Below are 18,416 nucleotides of genomic sequence, written 5' to 3'. Positions count from 1 at the left end.
TGCGTCAGCTTAACTACAGCATAACTGCAGCTGCAGACTCGACAGAGCTTTCACACTGGAAAACTGGCTTTTCACATTGTAGCTTCACAGCAGTGGCTCCATACAGAAAAATACTGTGATTTCTATGTTACTATGGTGAGTATTTATTTTAATAAAGAGCTATGCTCTGATGCGCTGCTGACACTTGTGATGTGAATGCTCTAATCTGTTATTATGGACAGCGAAAAAAATACATTCTGCTAACGTGCTGATCACACTTTTACGGTAGGTTTACACATACCGCACAGATAACATGTAACAGGTGGATCCCGTTACAATCACATAAAGCTATCATATTGCTTCAGAAGACACTTTTATCACGCTTTTGTATGGAAAAGTGCAGTGTGGAACATTTAAAAAAAAATTCTCTATTTGTGATGCACAGAAGAAAGTCGTATGGGTTTGGAATGACATGATGGTGAGTAATGCACATAATTGTCATTACTGGGCGAACTATTCCTTTAAGAGGGATTCTAGAGGAATTGTTATAGAAGGCAAGTTCACTCGTAGCATCATATGAGAACATGCACCTTCATAAAGAACTCCAATGAGACAAATAAAATCTTCAGACATTTTATATGGTCAAAGAGCAATAAAGATTTTGTTTTCACATCTGGCACAACAACAGCTAAACTGTAAACACACGATGGACAGCAGAAAAATGGTTTGACTAATGTCTGCCAGATAGCAGAGTGCAGTAGTTGAGATCACAGATGATCAGCTCATGTCCAACAGTCCAGCTCTTTTCATATTGCTTTCTTCTTATTAGATTTGCCCCTGCATTGTTTATCTAAAAAAAATGGGCACTTCTTAAGTGTTGTTGTTCGTTGTCATTCAGGGGCACATAAAGATGATGTGACAGAAAGATATGCAGGCATCTTCTATCCGTTTGAAGGTAAGTCTAGATCTGTTTTGGTAGCAGAAAGGTTAATGGCCTCCATCTCGAATGATCGTCAGTCCTAGGCACTGCGTGGATCTCCCCGATGCCTGCAGAGACAACAAATGCATTCAGTCACGCTGCTATGCACATAAACATATTAGTTTATTAGTTGCAACGTGACAAATGAAATGAGGCAGTTTACTCAAACACTCAAGTAAGAGGGAAAGGCATCTTTCAAGGTAAAAAACGTTTAGACTATATGCCGCCTACTTGATCATGGCTCTGCATTATAGTGTCTCTCTCTCTTCACACTATCTCTCTCACTTTGTGTCTACCTCTGTCTGTGGCTAATTAATGAAGTGAAGCAGACACAGCACCTCTGGTGACAATCATAGAACAGTTATGTCACTCAGAGTAAGTGTGAGATGACAAGAGGAGAATATTAACACATTGTGGGCATAAACACACATGTGCAGCTCGAATTAATACTGCAGTAAATTGCTCCACTAACCCAACAAAGGCAAAAATTTTTCTAATCAAAGAGAAGTTAATAAAGCACATACACAAAATAATGCACTCTACTTGGCCCTCTGGGTTAAAGTAAACTGAAAACTTTAGTGCAAGTGTAGCAATTCACACGTGTGTGCATATTATGATGAAAATGTAAGTTGCAAAATCGTGCACCTGCAGGGCTTAATTTGTGCTGGAACAAGCTGGATCAGGAATTAGTTCTGGCATCAATCTCGCCTCTGTAAGAAATTTATGCTATAACCTGTACATATGCTTCATGAAAATATAAAGTATATTGTAATAATAATAATGTTGTCCATAACGGGGTTCGCCTGTGGTTCAACTGGCAGAGCATAGCTCTTGCACCACCAGGATGATGGGTTTGATTCCCAAAGATCCTAGAACCAGGTCCGGGTGGGCCATTAAGGGGCCACCAGGATGACCTGTTCCTCATCCTCCCTGATCTTGCACAGCACCGGTGCAAGAGGGCTGACTGGGGGAAATGCGTACTTGCACAGCCCCCGGGGCCAGCTGTGTGCCATCGCGTCTGTCCCGAGAGGAGCTCCTGTCAGGGAGTACCAGAGCGGGAAGTGGGAGTTGTCTTGGGAGGCAAAGAGATCTACCTGTACCATGCCGAATCGGCCCCAAATCTGCTGGACCATCTGGGGGCGGAGCCTCCACTCTCCATTGGGCGTAACCTGCTGCGACAGCGCATCTGCCGTCGTGTTGCGGTTGCCAGGGACGTGAGTGGCGCGCAGCGACCTGAGTCGCGGCTGTCTCCAAAGGAGGAGATGGCGGGTGAGTTGTGACATATAACGAGAGGAGCTCCTGTCAGGGAGTACCAGAGTGGGCAGTGGGAGTTGTCTTGGGAGGCAAAGAGATCTACCTGTACCATGCCGAATCGGCCCCAAATCTGCTGGACCATCTGGGGGCGGAGCCTCCACTCTCCATTGGGCGTAACCTGCTGCGACAGCGCATCTGCCGTCGTGTTGCGGTTGCCAGGGATGTGAGTGGCGCGCAGCGACCTGAGTCGCGGCTGTCTCCAAAGGAGGAGATGGCGGGTGAGTTGTGACATATAACGAGAGGAGCTCCTGTCAGGGAGTACCAGAGTGGGCAGTGGGAGTTGTCTTGGGAGGCAAAGAGATCTACCTGTACCATGCCGAATCGGCCCCAAATCTGCTGGATCATCTGGGGGCGGAGCCTCCACTCTCCGTTGGGCGTAACCTGCTGTGACAGCGCATCTGCCGTTGTGTTGCGGTTGCCAGGGATGTGAGTGGCGCGCAGCGACCTGAGTCGCGGCTGTCTCCAAAGGAGGAGATGGCGGGTGAGTTGTGACATATAACGAGAGCGCACGGTGCCTTGGTGATTTATGTACGCTACTGTTGCGGTGCTGTCTGAACGAATCAATACGTGCTTGCTCCGGATTAGTGGTAGAAACCTCCATAGGGCAAGAGATACAGCCAACAACTCTAGGCAGTTGATGTGCCAATGCTGCCGGGGTCCTGTCCAGAGGCCAGCGGCAGCGTGCCCATTGCAGATGGTGCCCAACCCTGTCAAGGGGTGTATGTGGTCACCACAACACATCTGGACACCTGCTACAAGACTCCAGTACGTAAAAAGCAGAGGTCTGTCCAAGGGTTGAAAGTCTGACGGCAAGAAGGGGTGATTGTCACGCGGTATGTGCCGTGGCGCCATGCCCATCTAGGAACTCGAGTCTGTAGCCAGTGCTGAAGGATGCCATATGGTCTCATATGCATCAACCCGAGCGGCCGCGGCTGAGGATGCCATATGTCCCAGGAGCCTCTGGAATTGTTTTAGGGCTGACTGCCTGGGTCACGAGTGCTTCGGAGCTTTCCTGGTCCTGGAAGGGGTCCTGGAGACGGGGGGTGTACGCCGCCTGCGAGGTGCTTGACACTGGGGCTGAAGGTCACACCTGCGCTGTGACCTTCATGGCTCTGAGAGGGAGGTCAGAGGCAGAGCTCCTGCAGCACGTCGGGGTCGGAACTACCCAGGTGCAGATCTTTTAGAGGAAATAAACTCTTTTTAGGAGGAGAAACACTCTTTCAGGCAATGAAAGCGCTGTCGAAGCACCCAGAGGCGTAAACTGCACACCGTGCAGAGAGAGGGATCGCCAGCTGGAAACGCGTCGTAGATCCAACAGCAGTGCTTATCGCCAGTAGAGGTGAGTGAAACAGTGGTGAACTCAGCTTGCTGTTGCAAAACCGTCCGACTCCGAAGAAAAATTCTGATTGGCACTCGCTGCCCCTCTTCCCTTTATACCCGTATGTCCGGGGCGGGGCATGGAGATTCTGTCTGCCAACTTGACATTGGACTTTTTTCAGGTTCAGAGGTACATTTGGCGTCCCAGGAAGGCCCCTTGTGTCACTTCATTCGACACAACTTCGAGTGAGTGACAGAAGGGGAAAGGAAACACTTCGCCTTGATCTACAGAGCAAAGGTTGTTTCATCTGCATTATCTAAAATCATTATGACCCATAGTATGTTTCATTCATCCAAATACATCACATGCCAACTAATCAATTTGTTGGTCCTATGAGGATGCAGGTTTTGTTAAGTTTGAAGTTTCCATCTCTTTGCACTCTATCTTTTCTACTATTATGTATAATGGTGTAAAAAGCAATGAAATATAAAAGAGTTTCAGTGTTGATGACCCTAATCTTAATTTCTGCTTCACACAGTGAGTTATCTTCAGCTCTAGGGGAAAGCGGGCACAAACTAACACTTTTTTTTTTTTATATTAAAGTTTCACCATCTACCTTGAAAAAAGGAGAGGGAAATTTTACAATGTGCCCCATAGGTGGGCATGTTGTAACAGGTGGACACATTTTAACATGACAATATGACAGCTCTAACAACTGTATCTGATCTAATTAAAACACATAGAAAATAAATATGTCAAGAAAAGCCATTTATTAACTTTGTCATATATAATATAGCAATAATTTTGACACTTGACAGCACTGGCTGAAATAATGCATGGATTGAAGACACAACACAACACAACACAACACACAACACACACACACACACACACACACACACACACACACACACACACACACACACACACACACACACACACACACACACATGTTGTGTTTCCATGTTTTATGGGGACTTTCCATAGACATAATGGTTTTTATACTGTACAAACTTTATATTCTATCCCCTAAACCTAACCCTACCCCTAAACCTAACCCTCACAGAAAACTTTCTGCATTTTTACATTTTCAAAAACATAATTTAGTATGATTTATAAGCTGTTTTCCTCATGGGGACCGACAAAATGTCCCCACAAGGTCAAAAATTTCGGTTTTACTATCCTTATGGGGACATTTGGTCCCCACAAAGTGATAAATACATGCTCACACACACACACACACACACACACACACACACACACACACACACACACACACACACACACACACACACACACACACACACATGTTGTGTTTCCATGTTTTATGGGGACTTTCCATAGACATAATGGTTTTTATACTGTACAAACTTTATATTCTATCCCCTAAACCTAACCCTCACAGAAAACTTTCTGCATTTTTACCTTTTCAAAAAACATAATTTAGTATGATTTATAAGCTGTTTTCCTCATGGGGACCGACAAAATGTCCCCACAAGGTCAAAAATTTCGGGTTTTACTATCCTTATGGGGATACACACACACACACACACACACACACAAACACATGTTGTGGATGTGTATGAGGACTCCATAGACATAATGATTTTAATACTGTATGAACTATAGATTCTATCAGCAAACCAACCCCTAAACTTAACCCTCACAAAAAACTTTCTGCATTATTACATTTAAAATAAAAATGTATTTAGTATGTTTAGTATGTTTTTTTTAAGCAATTTGAATTATGGGGACACTAGAAATGTCCTCATAATCCACATTTATAGCATAATACCCTTGTAATAACAAGTTTGTAACCTAAAAAAAAAGTTCCTAGTAAACCACCTATCCTGTTCTCCCCTACTCATCTGATACACTGCTTTTGGCATACGACATTTGACTATATAGTCTATATGTGGCATACTAGGAAGAAGGCATATTTGGACAAGGTCCTAGTTGCAATTTTGTACACAGCAATAATGTGTGGCAAATAATTATAGGTTTACCTTTTTAATCCTTTTGCTTTAATAGTTTGGAAGAGAACATCCCACACTTGTTTGGATTTGTCTTATAGGCTAATATCCACCATCAGCAAACTCAAGAATTCCAATAGACAAAGTTCCTCGTTCCTTGATGAAAGAAAAATAGAACAAATTTTGAAAAAATCTGGAATGGGCCCATGCACAAGAAATAAAGCTTTGCTAATAGCACTTTTGAAACAAGAATGGACCCAAGAGTTTCACAACTCTGACTGTAAGAAGGATACAGATGCCAAGATACTTGAGTTCTGAGAGGTGTCAGGCAAGCCTCAACACCTAAGATCTGCAACCACAGAAATAACAGCTACAAAACATGAGAGTCAGACACACATACTCTAATAAGAACTTATCCTTCACTGATCCTAGACTAACCAATCTGAGCCTTCAGCGATGCCTAAATGATTTAGAGAGAACAAATGTTTGTGTATCAGCAGGAAAGTTTGATTTAAAAAAAAAAAAATAAATACATACACAAGTACATTTAAATACAATAACACTTATTAGACAAATAAAATCTTTTGACTATAATACAAATTGTATTTATCCTATAATGTCACAGTGGCCAAATTATATACTGTATATTATATATTTATGTAATATATACATATAAACAATTTGGTTCAGTTTTATATTAAACTATTATTTATATTGTCAAGCCGGTTCTCATCTCCTTCTTTCCATTAACCCCTTTACACTGGTACCGAAACCTGGTAAGAAGGAAGGATGCGATGTAGGAGGACGGAGGAGCCCGGCCACCTAGAAGTGGAGGAACGGCTGCCGACCAACCAACCGCCTGGAGCTGGTTACAGGGGCGGGGGAGACCCCTACCGTCGACCAAAAATGTGGTGGGGCGTTCCGTCCACCATGGGCCGGACAACTGCCTCCAATCCGCCGGTGGAGGCACGGCTGTCATCAGTTAGATGGTAGAGGAGTGTCGGAAAACCGGCGAGTAAGTGTTATTTTTTCTCTCTCTCTACTCTCTCTCCCACTGCTGCTCCGTGTTGGCCTTTTCCATCTCTTTTTTTAAATGTTCTGTTAATTTGGCATGATCACCGTTACGGCGTGTAGGTGCCACACTTTATTTGTTTCCTTCCCCTTGTCCCCTCCCTCATCCAGGTAGACGGGGATGACCAGCCGGCAGACGGGGCAGAAGGCACGCCCCTCCCCAGGGAAAGATTAAGGGTTGTACGTCATACTGGGGCTCCCAGGCCTGAGAGAATGAGGGAGGAATGTGGCAGGGCGGGGCCGGGTCGTGATTCCGCTGATTAGGCTAATTAGCCCTCAAGAGTGATAAAGGCCGACCAAAGATGGCAGTGCAACAGAGAGAGAGAGTTACAGGCAGCTGTACGACACCTGTGTGTGTGTGTGTGTGTGTGTGTGTGTGTGTGTGTGTGTGTGTGTGTGTGTGTGTGTGTGTGTGTCTGTGTGTGTTTGTTTGTCTTTTTGGTTCAGTTTTATATTAAACTATTATTTATATTGTCAATCCGGCTCTCGCATTTCCTTTCCATTAACCCCTTAACAATATATTTATATATATACTGTATATGTGAATATGTATATATACATGTATACTGTATATGTGATATACTATACTATCTACGTGAATACACATATACACACATACTGTATCACACTGTACACACACACACACACATATATACATATATATATATATATATATATAGACAAAATATATATATACAGTATATATATTAATACAGGCCATTCTTTTTTATTTTATTATATTTTCCAAATGAATGAGGCCTAAACCTGGTTTTGAAGGTTTAAACTGGGTACATTTTGTCAACAGAGCAAATATGTTTTTTTTTTCTGTTGAATGGGCACATGATGGCAGCACTAAGCAACAATTCAACAATAACCTGTTTAAATTAGGCTACATGAGATCATAGAAGCATTACAAATCTACTGATACAAAATGTGTATAATCGATGGCATTGGGCCCTAGAAAGATAAATTGATAAATAATTGAAAGATAAATGTATTTTCATAATAATAAAAACAAATCGCTGAATTGGTATGAAAGTCAGAAACATGTACAAATCAGACTTTTTTTTCTAAGGACTTTTTTTCCCTTAAAAATAAAGGCACGGACCGAAAAAAGTTAATATACAGAATGTGTCTTGTCTGGTTGCTCTAATTTATTCCAAGTAGTGCTTTCTTTTATTGAAAAATATGCTTTCGATGACGACAAGATGATCATATTTGAACTGATGAAAAATGTCTTATGGGTTGTGGCGCTTGTCAGAAATTCGGCAGATTGAGATCGATTTCAGGGTACGGAGTCGGAAGCAACATGTTGATTTCCATGTGATCATGTTGAGGATGACTGTGTCTAAAACACACGCTTCTACAGTTTGAGAATCATTCTCTCTGACTAAGAGCTTGGAACGCAATGTGACGCACTGCCGCGCGGCCTCTCACACCCGTCAACGGGAGTGTCAGCGTGAAATCTCTGGTAATCTGCTCGCGCTGCACCTTGCATCCTGTTTTCTTTAACACAGGAGAGCAAATAGGGAACGTTTGTTGAGCCAATGGCCTATACAGAATCATGCTTTGAGAGATACAAAAGAGAAGTAGGCTAGCCAAGCAATGGGCGACAATAACAATCCACCACAACCTACTTTGTATGCCATGCATATTGCCAAATTTGAAATTCAGCATCATCCATTTACTGTATAGTTAATATCAACTGTTTAGTCAATATCAATAATTTTCCATACGCCAGCCATTCAGTCATCTGTAGCCAATGCATGACTAAAAGGGAAATATGAAATAGGGTGGGACTGCAGCTCTGATGGTTTGCAAACCCAGTGTTATGCAAAATATTGGCAAAGTCAGTTTTACATATTTTTTTTTATACTTGTTCGAGGCTGCAAAATCCAATTGAGATTTTTTTTAATTTATTTTTTTATCACAATTCTCCCGCTCTATTTTGCCAGTCAGGCTTTGTGAACCATCTGGAGCGTTGCTCTGACAACAGGAGAGGATGTCAAGGTAACATTAATGGGGGTTACCCAGGAAACTGTGGTTGCCATGGAGACTGCATCACAAGGCATCGAAATGAAGGCGTGATCTCTCTCTCAGTCTCTCAGTCTCTGATCTCATCTTAGTTTTTCCCATGCCATGGAGACGATGAGTCCAATGTAGATTTCCCCATGCATGCCACCTTTTTACAAGCATCTCTTCTTGTTTTCCAAATACAAAACTACTGTGATGTCTCACGTTAAGGAAACGTAGGTACTATTTTAGCCTAAACGTGAGTTTACATAATCTGGAGATGACTACATTTGCGCACACCGATTAACTTGATCTCAAAATAAAGATATATTCTATTGTCTTTCATTCAGTATTGACCAATTCAGATTCAATAGACATACACATTTTGATTACATTATTAACAATGCATTGGTTTTTCCACATTCACTGAGTTCAAATGGAGTTTGCACTGAGAATGATACACCTATATTAGTAACAATTTACAATAAGGCTCTATAAGTAAATGCATTAGGTATCATGAACTAACAACGAATAGGCCTACTATATTTTTTTCAGCATTTATGTGTGTATATCTTGTTAACTGTTCATGGTTAGTTTATAATGCTTCAACATACACAACTTCTAATTTTACAGATGTATTAGTATGTTGAAATTAGATCAGTATGTTTTGTTAAAGTATAGTGTTCACTGTTAGTTCATGTTAACTAATGTAACCTTATAGTAAAGTGTCCCCCTATATGCAACATATTACATTACCACATACTCTCCGAGCAAGCTATTTAGTTTGATCACATTATTACAGCGACACATATTCAGTTGTTTCACTTTGCCACAAAATACTAACGTATTTTGACGATTATATGTTAACACTGATAACAAACGCAGACTTACGAGCACAATATTTGCAGTTTTGGTGTGTGATTTTTTGAGTCCCTGGCCTAAACCTTAGCATCTGTGCTGTAAATGCAACATGTGAATTGTTGCAAGTTTGGCACCGTTTTCGACCCAAAAAAAGAGCCTAAATATTCTGGCTTATCCGTAACGTGTAAAACAACGCTCTACCTTGCATTTCAAGTCGTGCGCTTGTGGTTTTTATTGTAAAACATTATGTGTCGGCCTGATTGTCACTGTACATGATTTACACGTCTGTGAAGATCTTTTTAATATTCACGCAGTTTTGATTATTCTGGTTTGTGTAGTTTGGCTGTTTGAACTCGCTGTTCATTCCTTCCTCTATGACCATATATTCCGATTTGCTGATGGAAGACGTGCTTTGTGTCCGTTTGAGATCTTCCGTGGAGTTCATGTGTTGGCAGCTGCCAACGTGGAGGTATTGTGCGTGCTCTTCCCCGTCAGTTTCCCGGTGATAAAAGTAATTGAAATTGGAAACGATGACCGGTACCGGCAGCGCAATTGTCAATACACCGGCGATAGCGCACAAAGACCCGACAATTTTGCCTCCGATGGTTACCGGGTGCATGTCTCCGTAGCCCACGGTAGTCATGGTCACCACAGCCCACCAGAACGCATCTGGGATGCTGCTGAAACTCGACGAAGGGTCGTCGGCCTCTGCAAAGTACACGGCGCTGGAGAACAAAATGACGCCGATGAAGAGAAAGAAGATGAGGAGTCCCAGCTCCCGCATACTGGCTTTTAGGGTCTGTCCAAGAATTTGGAGGCCTTTGGAGTGGCGGGAGAGCTTGAAGATGCGAAAGACCCTCACCAGACGTATTACGCGGAGGATGGCGAGTGACATGGCTTGCTGTCCATTGCCTTGCCTCTCGGCCAACTCCGTGCCCAGAGTGATAAAGTAGGGGATAATGGCCACGATATCAATGATGTTCATGATGTTTTTGGAAAAAGTAGCCTTGCTGGGACACGCAAAAAATCGGACGAGCAGTTCAAAGGAGAACCAGATGATGCAAAGTGTCTCGATCACAAAGAAAGGATCCGTGAAAGGGCTGGAAACAAACGGACCAGTGCCATTCACAATGGGCGACACAGTGACCGGGTCCCTGTCGTCCCTAAACTCGGGCAAAGTCTCCAGACAGAAAATAACAATGGAAATCAGAATGACCAAAACGGACACAATAGCGATGCCTCGTGCAGGACCCGAGCTCTCTGGGTACTCAAACAAGAGCCAAACCTGTCTCTGAAATTCGTGATCCGGCAAAGGTCGCTCCTCTTCTTTGATGAAACCCTCATCCTCGCGAAATTTCTCCATCGCCTCTTCGCCAAGTTGATAGAATCGAATTTCCTCGGAGAAAATATCAATGGGAACGTTCACTGGTCTCCGAATGCGGCCCCCTGACTGATAGTAGTACAGGATGGCATCAAAGCTCGGTCGGTTTCTGTCGAAGAAATATTCGTTTCTGAGTGGGTCAAAGTAGCGCATTCTCTTTTTCGGGTCCCCCAGCAGCGTGTCCGGAAACTGGTTAAAAGTTTTGAGTTGGGTCTCGAAGCGCAGTCCCGAGATGTTGATGACCACCCGCTCGCAACACTCGTGATCCGGCTCGTATCTATCCAGCGACAAGTGACTGGGAAGCGCAGCGGTCTCCTCCAGCATATTATCACAGGCGACAACTGTCATGATGTCCTTCTCGGTCTCCGAGTATCCGTGGTTGTCGGCGTTATTCCCTCTGTGACTGGCTGAGGGCGAGTCAATGAGGTTGTAGTGGTCATCCATACAGGTGAGAGCGCGGAGCGGCAGAAGGCGACCAACCTCCCCTACCTCGCATTTGGGTGAAGCGAAGGCGATAACGCGACCACCTCGTTCGACAACCTTTTAACATACTGTCTCCGCCCCACGGAGCTTTATAAACACATGTCTACTCCCGCCCACGGCGAGCAAATGAACGACACATTTCCACCACTCTCGGAACACATGGGGATCGATCCTCGGCGCGCGCTACCTTGCCATTCGTTGCGCGCAATTTTCGACGCAAATCCATTCACATAAAGCAGCCTATACAAACGCCACTGAAACGAATGAGGTGAAAGGGCATAATTACAAAAATAACAGCGATGCGCGCTCCCTCTCCACAACGTTAGGCTATATCGATACTGATATTTACTTTAAACTACACGCGCGTTCTCAAGAAGCGCGTTCCAAGCGATAAATTAACACGTGCATATTTTTTGACAGAAGGACGTGTTTTCAAGAACACATGGTGTCTGTATTATTTGTTTAGATGACCCAATTGTTGCAATTTTTTTTAACAAAAACACATTAGCGAGTTTACTTTGCGTTTTTAGTTTTTTTACACTATAAGTTGCTTCTTAATGAACGCTTAAATTTGTTTGTGTGACGTAAGCTAATGAAAGCGTTTATTCGCGAAACGTTCCGATGAAGACGGTGGTGCTCTCCGTGGTGCTGAAATGGCGCGCGAGTTTCAGAGAGCGCGCGAGGGAGGGAAACATGTGAATAGACTGACTGTGTCTGGTGAACGCAATCACATGCGCGCACTTTGTCGTTTGTACCGCGATATTTTCTAAAAGGAAAAAAAAAAGGACACAAAGGAAGCGCGACAGACGGCAGTCATTTAAATGCATCAATGGTTGTTCAAAGTTAGGAAGAAAGGATGTTCAAAAAGAGATGTTCAAATTTGTGCTTGAGCTAGAATGGCTAATAGCTTAACTAAGAAACCTCAAAATCAGCATTAGATCACTTAGAGGTAGGCCATTTAGCATTAAGATGAAAGTCTGATTTTGAAGAACATTAAACTCTTTGAACTATTACAAAGGAAGAGCTCTCTACATTTCTGCTTGTACACTTTTGGAGATCAACAAAAACCTCAACCACTGCACATGTAATAAACACGTATAGACATTTATGAAAAATAATTTGCAAGAGCATAGATAAATCCTTCTCAGTAGGCTACTAAAACTGCACCTTTTCAGATCTGAGAAGAATGATGTTGTGAACCTTGAAGCACTCAATCTTGACTTCAATAAAGGTGCGTTCTGACACATTCAGCAGAAGCACAGTACAGAGTAAAGCAGAAACTCTTCTTCAAATTCTGCCTTTGCAGCATCATTTTAAAGCTGTTAAGATGGCAGCTCTCTCCTACCACAGTAGCTTCCAAATGTCCTGCCTTCCTCTGTCTCTCAATCATGCATGTAGCGGTCTTTAAAGGGAGACTTGTGTCCCTGATTATGTTCGTGTTTGTGCATCCTAATTGCTGAGTTCATTTTCAGCAACCCCCTTCTGATAATAGAACCTGTTCTTCACTGTGATCTGTTGATGTCTGTCAGGATTGCACGAGTGGGAATTGGCTAGCAACAGATTAAACAGGAGACCACTAAGGTGATTCATCTTTGTAGAAGAAGAGATCTGAGTACTTAAAAATGTATGAGCATTTTTGTCATGCCCTCTGTATGAGCCTGTAAAGAGTATTGTATTATTAATAGGAATTTCATTTGAGGGAATCTATTCTTTAATTGACTGGCCAGACGGCTTTAGTGCTGAATTCTTGAACATACAGCAGAAGCGTGCCAAACCATGCACAGCTGTAAAGGAAAATAAAATACAGATTTTAGGCACAATAATGTACTCTGATATATGATGTCTGGACCATCCATGGTAACACTTTATCTTGATGGTCCCCCTCCAGATGTTCAACTGACTATAAGTGACTTATCAACTGACTTGCTATAGCTAGTAAACAGTGTTTCAAAAAACAATCAGAAGACTTTCAGTAGCCTGTATATAGATCTTTATTAATGAGCTACTTACATTATTGTTGAGAACATCAGTTAATTAAAATTGTTGGACAGAACAATGACTTCTGTACATTTATATTTCTTTTACATACAGTCTATGTGCTGGTTACAATTTGGTGCTGCTATTCCTGTGTGTTATGATCTGTTTTGGTATTTACCATCTGTTGATAGTCTGTTTAAAAAAAAAGGAGACATGTAGCAGTCATATACTATGTCCTTAGATGCTCACTTCAGTTTGATGGTCCCTAGGTAACTATAGATGAACAGTTGATACTACCATCCATCCATCCATCCATCCATCCATCGTCAACCGCTTATCCTGTGTACAGGGTCGCGGGGGGCTGGAGCCTATCCCAGCTAACATTGGGCGAAAGGCGGGGGACACCCTGGACAGGTCGCCAGTCAGTTGATACTACCTTAGAGTAAAATTACTCTGTACTGATAGGAAATTTATACACAACAAACAGTGAGCATAGCATTTCCAGAAAACTTTTTGGTAACTAAAAGTGTAATAAGAAAATGAGCAGTAAAGCAAATAAATGTAAGTAGGTAATTAATAAAGATCTATATACAGGCTACTGAAAGTCTTGTTGAAACACTGTTTACTAGCTATATCAAGTCAGTTGATAAGTCACTTATAGTCAGTTGAATATCTGTAGGGGGACCATCAAAATAAAATGTCACCCAGTCGTTCAAATACTAGCTTGGTCATTTGCTGTTCTCACTGGTGAGCACAAGCAGAAATCAATGGGGGTTGGGGTCACTGATCAGCAGTGAACACATAAGCTGGAGATCATTAAACTTTCACATTGGTCAAGGTTACAAAAGCCAGTGCAGGATAGAATTAATACTGTATTATCTGGACTACTAACAGTTAGAGGGCTGGCCTGTTGCTAAGAAAAGGATTTTAATTGATATTTGACGGTAACTTGTATGTAAAATATGGGTCTTTATTTGGTTAAAGAATAGGACTTAAGTAGAATTGTGAGGATATGTGTTGAATCTCTGATTTAATCTCTGATGAACCACTGCATTCAAGTTGTGATACTCAAAAGAGTTTTATTATCAAGCAATCAATACAAGTTAAGCTCAATCGACAGCATTTGTGGCATAATGTTAGTTTAGACTTGTCCCTCCTTTTCCTTAAAAAGCAAAAATCTGCATTACAGTGAGGCACTTAAAATGAAAGTGAATGGGGTAAATATTCCGTACACATTAAATCTGTAATTTGTAAACATTAAAATACTCGTAGTTTCAAAAATAAAGCCACAAGATGTAAAAAATATGCATGTAGAGTGTTAAAATGGTTTCAGTGTGATCAAATAGCTTACTAAACTTTTCTTTGCAACGTTATATCCAATTTGACAACTTTATTGACATGACTATGTAATGCCCTGTAATCCTGCCAATAATGATTTAAACAACTTTACAGTTCAAATAACACACAAGTTCTGACAGAAGAATTAATTTAATTCCTTTATAAAATTATAAGTGTCACATTTCTGCCTTTAAACCCTACAAAAATTGGCCCCATTCACTTCCATTTTAAGTGCCTCACTGTAACCTCGATTTTGGCTTCTTCTTCTTTCTTTTTTTTTTTTTTAAATTGTTGTGATAATCAACATTTTGCCACAAATGAGGCTGATTAATCTTAATTAGCATTGAACCTGAAATATTGAATAGAGATTCTAAAAAAATGCTCAATATTATAATACAGTAAATATGTACTGTAATACAATCATTTTTTAATTAAATCATCATAAATGAAAGGTAGTATACACCAAATACTATCATAATGTATAAATAGGTCTACTTTAAAATTTAAAACATTATTTTATTTTCTGAAATACAGTGTTGAAAATGAGATATTGTGCATTAAGTTATAGAGTACTCTGTGGCTTAATTACCATGATATATATATATATATATATATATATATATATATATATATATTGGGGAAATATGATCAATTTTAGAAAAAGGTGTTGTCATCCAGCCCTGATATTTTTGTCTTAATATCCCATTCTTCTTAATAAAGTTTTACAGCAAAAATGACTGTAAATATTTTTTTTTCATTTGAATTAGAATACATTAAAGGTAGTACAACAAAAACAATTTAAATAATATATTATTGTTATTCTCCATTACAGTATTGAGGATTAGTTTTTGTGGATTGCAGAAATGAGAATTGTGTGTGTGAGGGGGGTAGGGGAGGGAGGAATAGGGGCTTATTTATCATGAAAATAATATCATAATCTTTTAATTCTTCAGATTGTTTATGACCCAAATATGCTCTTGAGAGGTTTTGCTAGATTAACCTGTATTGTGCTTTAATAAGTGGAAACAGATTAGCATCAATTTTTCACTTTTTAAATTCATTCCACATTCATCCTCTCATTGTTGGGAACAAACCCAAAATGTTTTGAAATTATTATTGAATGTATGGCATCTCAGGCATCTCCTTTTTTTACCACTGCTAATTAGGCAGTGCTACTAATCACAGCTGCTGCCATGGAAATCAGAAAAACAAACACACACAAATGACATGGACACCTATTTCCACGGGAATAGTCGTTGACACCTCCTCAACCCTGCCAACCATTTCAGCCATGGGAAAATATCATGCACTAACAGATGCACACCCAGATGTCAGTAAAGACGTGGTGTACAAACGTACACGTGACGTACAAAATATTGCAAGCAAAAGTTGAGGAGAAAGAGCACGTGAAATAAGCATATCGTCCTTTGAAATTCTAGCCATTAACTGTATGAAAACAACTGGACCTTGAACAAAAATGAAAATAACAAACAAGTGTTTATACTCAAAATATAAGAGATTATTTCAGGGATTCAAATTTGCTACATAACATTTGAAACTTTGTAACATTAAGAAACTTACAATGGAAGTGATGGGGGCCAATCTGAACATGTGAAAATATTCACAGGTTAAAAATTATAGTCACAAGACATAAACAAAATGCATGTATGTATGATTTTATTGTGATAAAATCACTTACTAATCTTTTCTGTGTAAAGCTTAAATCCACATTTAAAAGTCTTTATCTTCCAGGAAAATGGACCAAAATATTGGACTCATCTTGCACTAAAGGGCATATCCAATTTTTTGTCCAGCTAATACCATCTCATGGTTCACGTCTATGGCAAGAACTACAATGTAAAAGCATGGCTAAACATTGAGCAAAACATTGCTCTTCTTGTTTGCTTAAAACATCCCAAAAAGCCCAACCAACTGTTGAAATATTGTCTCAACCAATGGCATGGCTTTAGGGTGGGACTATTTGCTTGTTCAACCAATGGCAGGTGTGGGAAGTGTTCGAGAAACCTTATAGAAAGCTGTCATTATATTTACATTTCTGTTTGGTGATTATAGTGGTGCAGATATTACACAGTTCACCTTTAAGACCTGTTGGAGAACTTACCATCCAAGATGAAAATTAAAGGTCATAACTCACCTCTCTTTCTTTCTCTGTGCCTATCCTATAGGTCTCTGTCAGTTTAATGAATGATCTGAGACTGGTGAAGAGCCATTCTGGCTATTAGGATATATCCCTACAAGCCTTTGGGGGGAAATGTGTGTGTATGAGACATGGATACTAATGCACCTCCCATCACATTATTCTGGCATGGGGCTTCTGTGCGTGACACACTCCACAGATTGCCTGTCTGTGCCTCATTCATTCATCCACAAAATCAGTGAGAGTAATCTACATACTGTTGTTGCCAGAGGATGTAAACAGTTCTGTCCATCCGCTGCAGATGGCTTCGACAAATGCTTGATGTGGAGTAAACATCAGTCAACATACAAGCAGGGAACATGGACTCATGTGGATGAGACAGTGTGAGAGAGAGAGAGAGAGAGAGAGAGAGAGAGAGAGAGAGAGAGAGAGAGAGACAGAAGATACATTTGGAAGTCTGGCATTAGGCATGCCAATGATGATTGCTCTGCATTTATCAGTATAAAAACAAACAGAAGAATGAGTTTTGCTATGCTCTGTTGCTGAAATAAATGTTCATTTAGCTCTCTTTGCTAGGCAGATGCTTTGCCATGACTCACAATGACAATGGAAGATATAAGTTTCAACAATAAACTGCTTATTTGTTACTTGGCAATGACAGATGAGTAACATTTTGAATGCTCCGTGACAAACATGCCACTTAAGTGGTAATATATTATTCTTTTTCTATAATTTGTTTGCAATGTTTTACCTGCTCTCTGGCATTTCAAACAATCAAAAGATCCTTTAATGAATCTTGTACATCATGCCAGACTGATGTACAATCTTGTGAATATATTGTATTGCTGCTCCTGGGTGTCGACCTTTCAATCAATGAAACATTGAAAATATGACTTTATAAAATGTTTTCCAGTGGACAAAAATCATAGGTTATGAAATTTGTCCTAAGACCTTAAAGTAATAGTTCACCCAAAAATGAAAATTCTGTCATCATTTACCTTACAGTATGTTGTTCCAAACCTGTATGACTGGAAAAAAAATAAGATATTTTGCTGCTTTTCCAAGGTGTTCTTTTCTAATAATGGGTACTAGGGCTGTCAAGATCTTAAAATTACCATAAAAAAACATAAAAGAGGTCAAAATGACTACGATGCTGTAATTCTGATGCAATGCGACAGTTTTGTGCAAGGAAAATATTTTTTTTGTCATTATTCACCTTTGCCGTAGTAAACATGGTCCATCCTACCCAATTTGAAATGAATGATGTCAAACGTCATCTTGCATCTCGGTTCTCGCTTGTATCATCATTGACGTCAATGGCACGTCTTGATGCTCCCTATTTGAAGGGGGAGATTTTCAGCTGTTATTACATGGCACTCTGGAATACTTAATTCTGATTGATCAATGGCGCCATCTAGCGGTCTAATATTTCTGAGTAACAACTGCACATCCACATATCAGACCGCTCATCCGGGTGTTGCGAGTCATCTTCTCTGCTAAATAAAAAAATTAAATCCTGTTAAATTGTTAAAATCTACCATATATGTTACTAAATGATATGATGTTACAAA

The 18,416-nt window shown here is 40.7% G+C and overlaps 1 protein-coding gene across 1 annotated transcript; it reads right to left on the bottom strand.

Annotated features, from left to right (window-relative positions):
* Positions 1–615: 615 nt before the first annotated feature.
* On the bottom strand, positions 616–11,516 carry LOC127654253 (potassium voltage-gated channel subfamily A member 3-like). Its single transcript, XM_052141365.1, has 3 exons — positions 8,665–11,516; positions 5,597–5,719; positions 616–1,026 (listed from the first exon to the last, which is right to left on the bottom strand). The coding sequence occupies exon 1, from the start codon at positions 11,331–11,333 to the stop codon at positions 9,786–9,788; it is 1,548 nt and encodes a 515-aa protein (XP_051997325.1). The 5' UTR covers positions 11,334–11,516; the 3' UTR covers positions 616–1,026; positions 5,597–5,719; positions 8,665–9,785.
* Between the last annotated feature and the right edge of the window lie 6,900 nt (positions 11,517–18,416).

This window comes from Xyrauchen texanus, chromosome 13 (assembly GCF_025860055.1).
Source record: "Xyrauchen texanus isolate HMW12.3.18 chromosome 13, RBS_HiC_50CHRs, whole genome shotgun sequence".
Lineage (NCBI taxonomy): Eukaryota > Metazoa > Chordata > Actinopteri > Cypriniformes > Catostomidae > Xyrauchen > Xyrauchen texanus.
Note: the sequence above shows the minus strand (reverse complement) of the source record. Positions and strands in the feature narration are given on the sequence as shown.

What these genes read in the sequence shown, in the direction of transcription:
- LOC127654253 (XM_052141365.1), bottom strand. Translation starts at nt 11,333, where the DNA reads ATGGATGACCACTACAACCTCATTGACTCGCCCTCAGCCAGTCACAGA.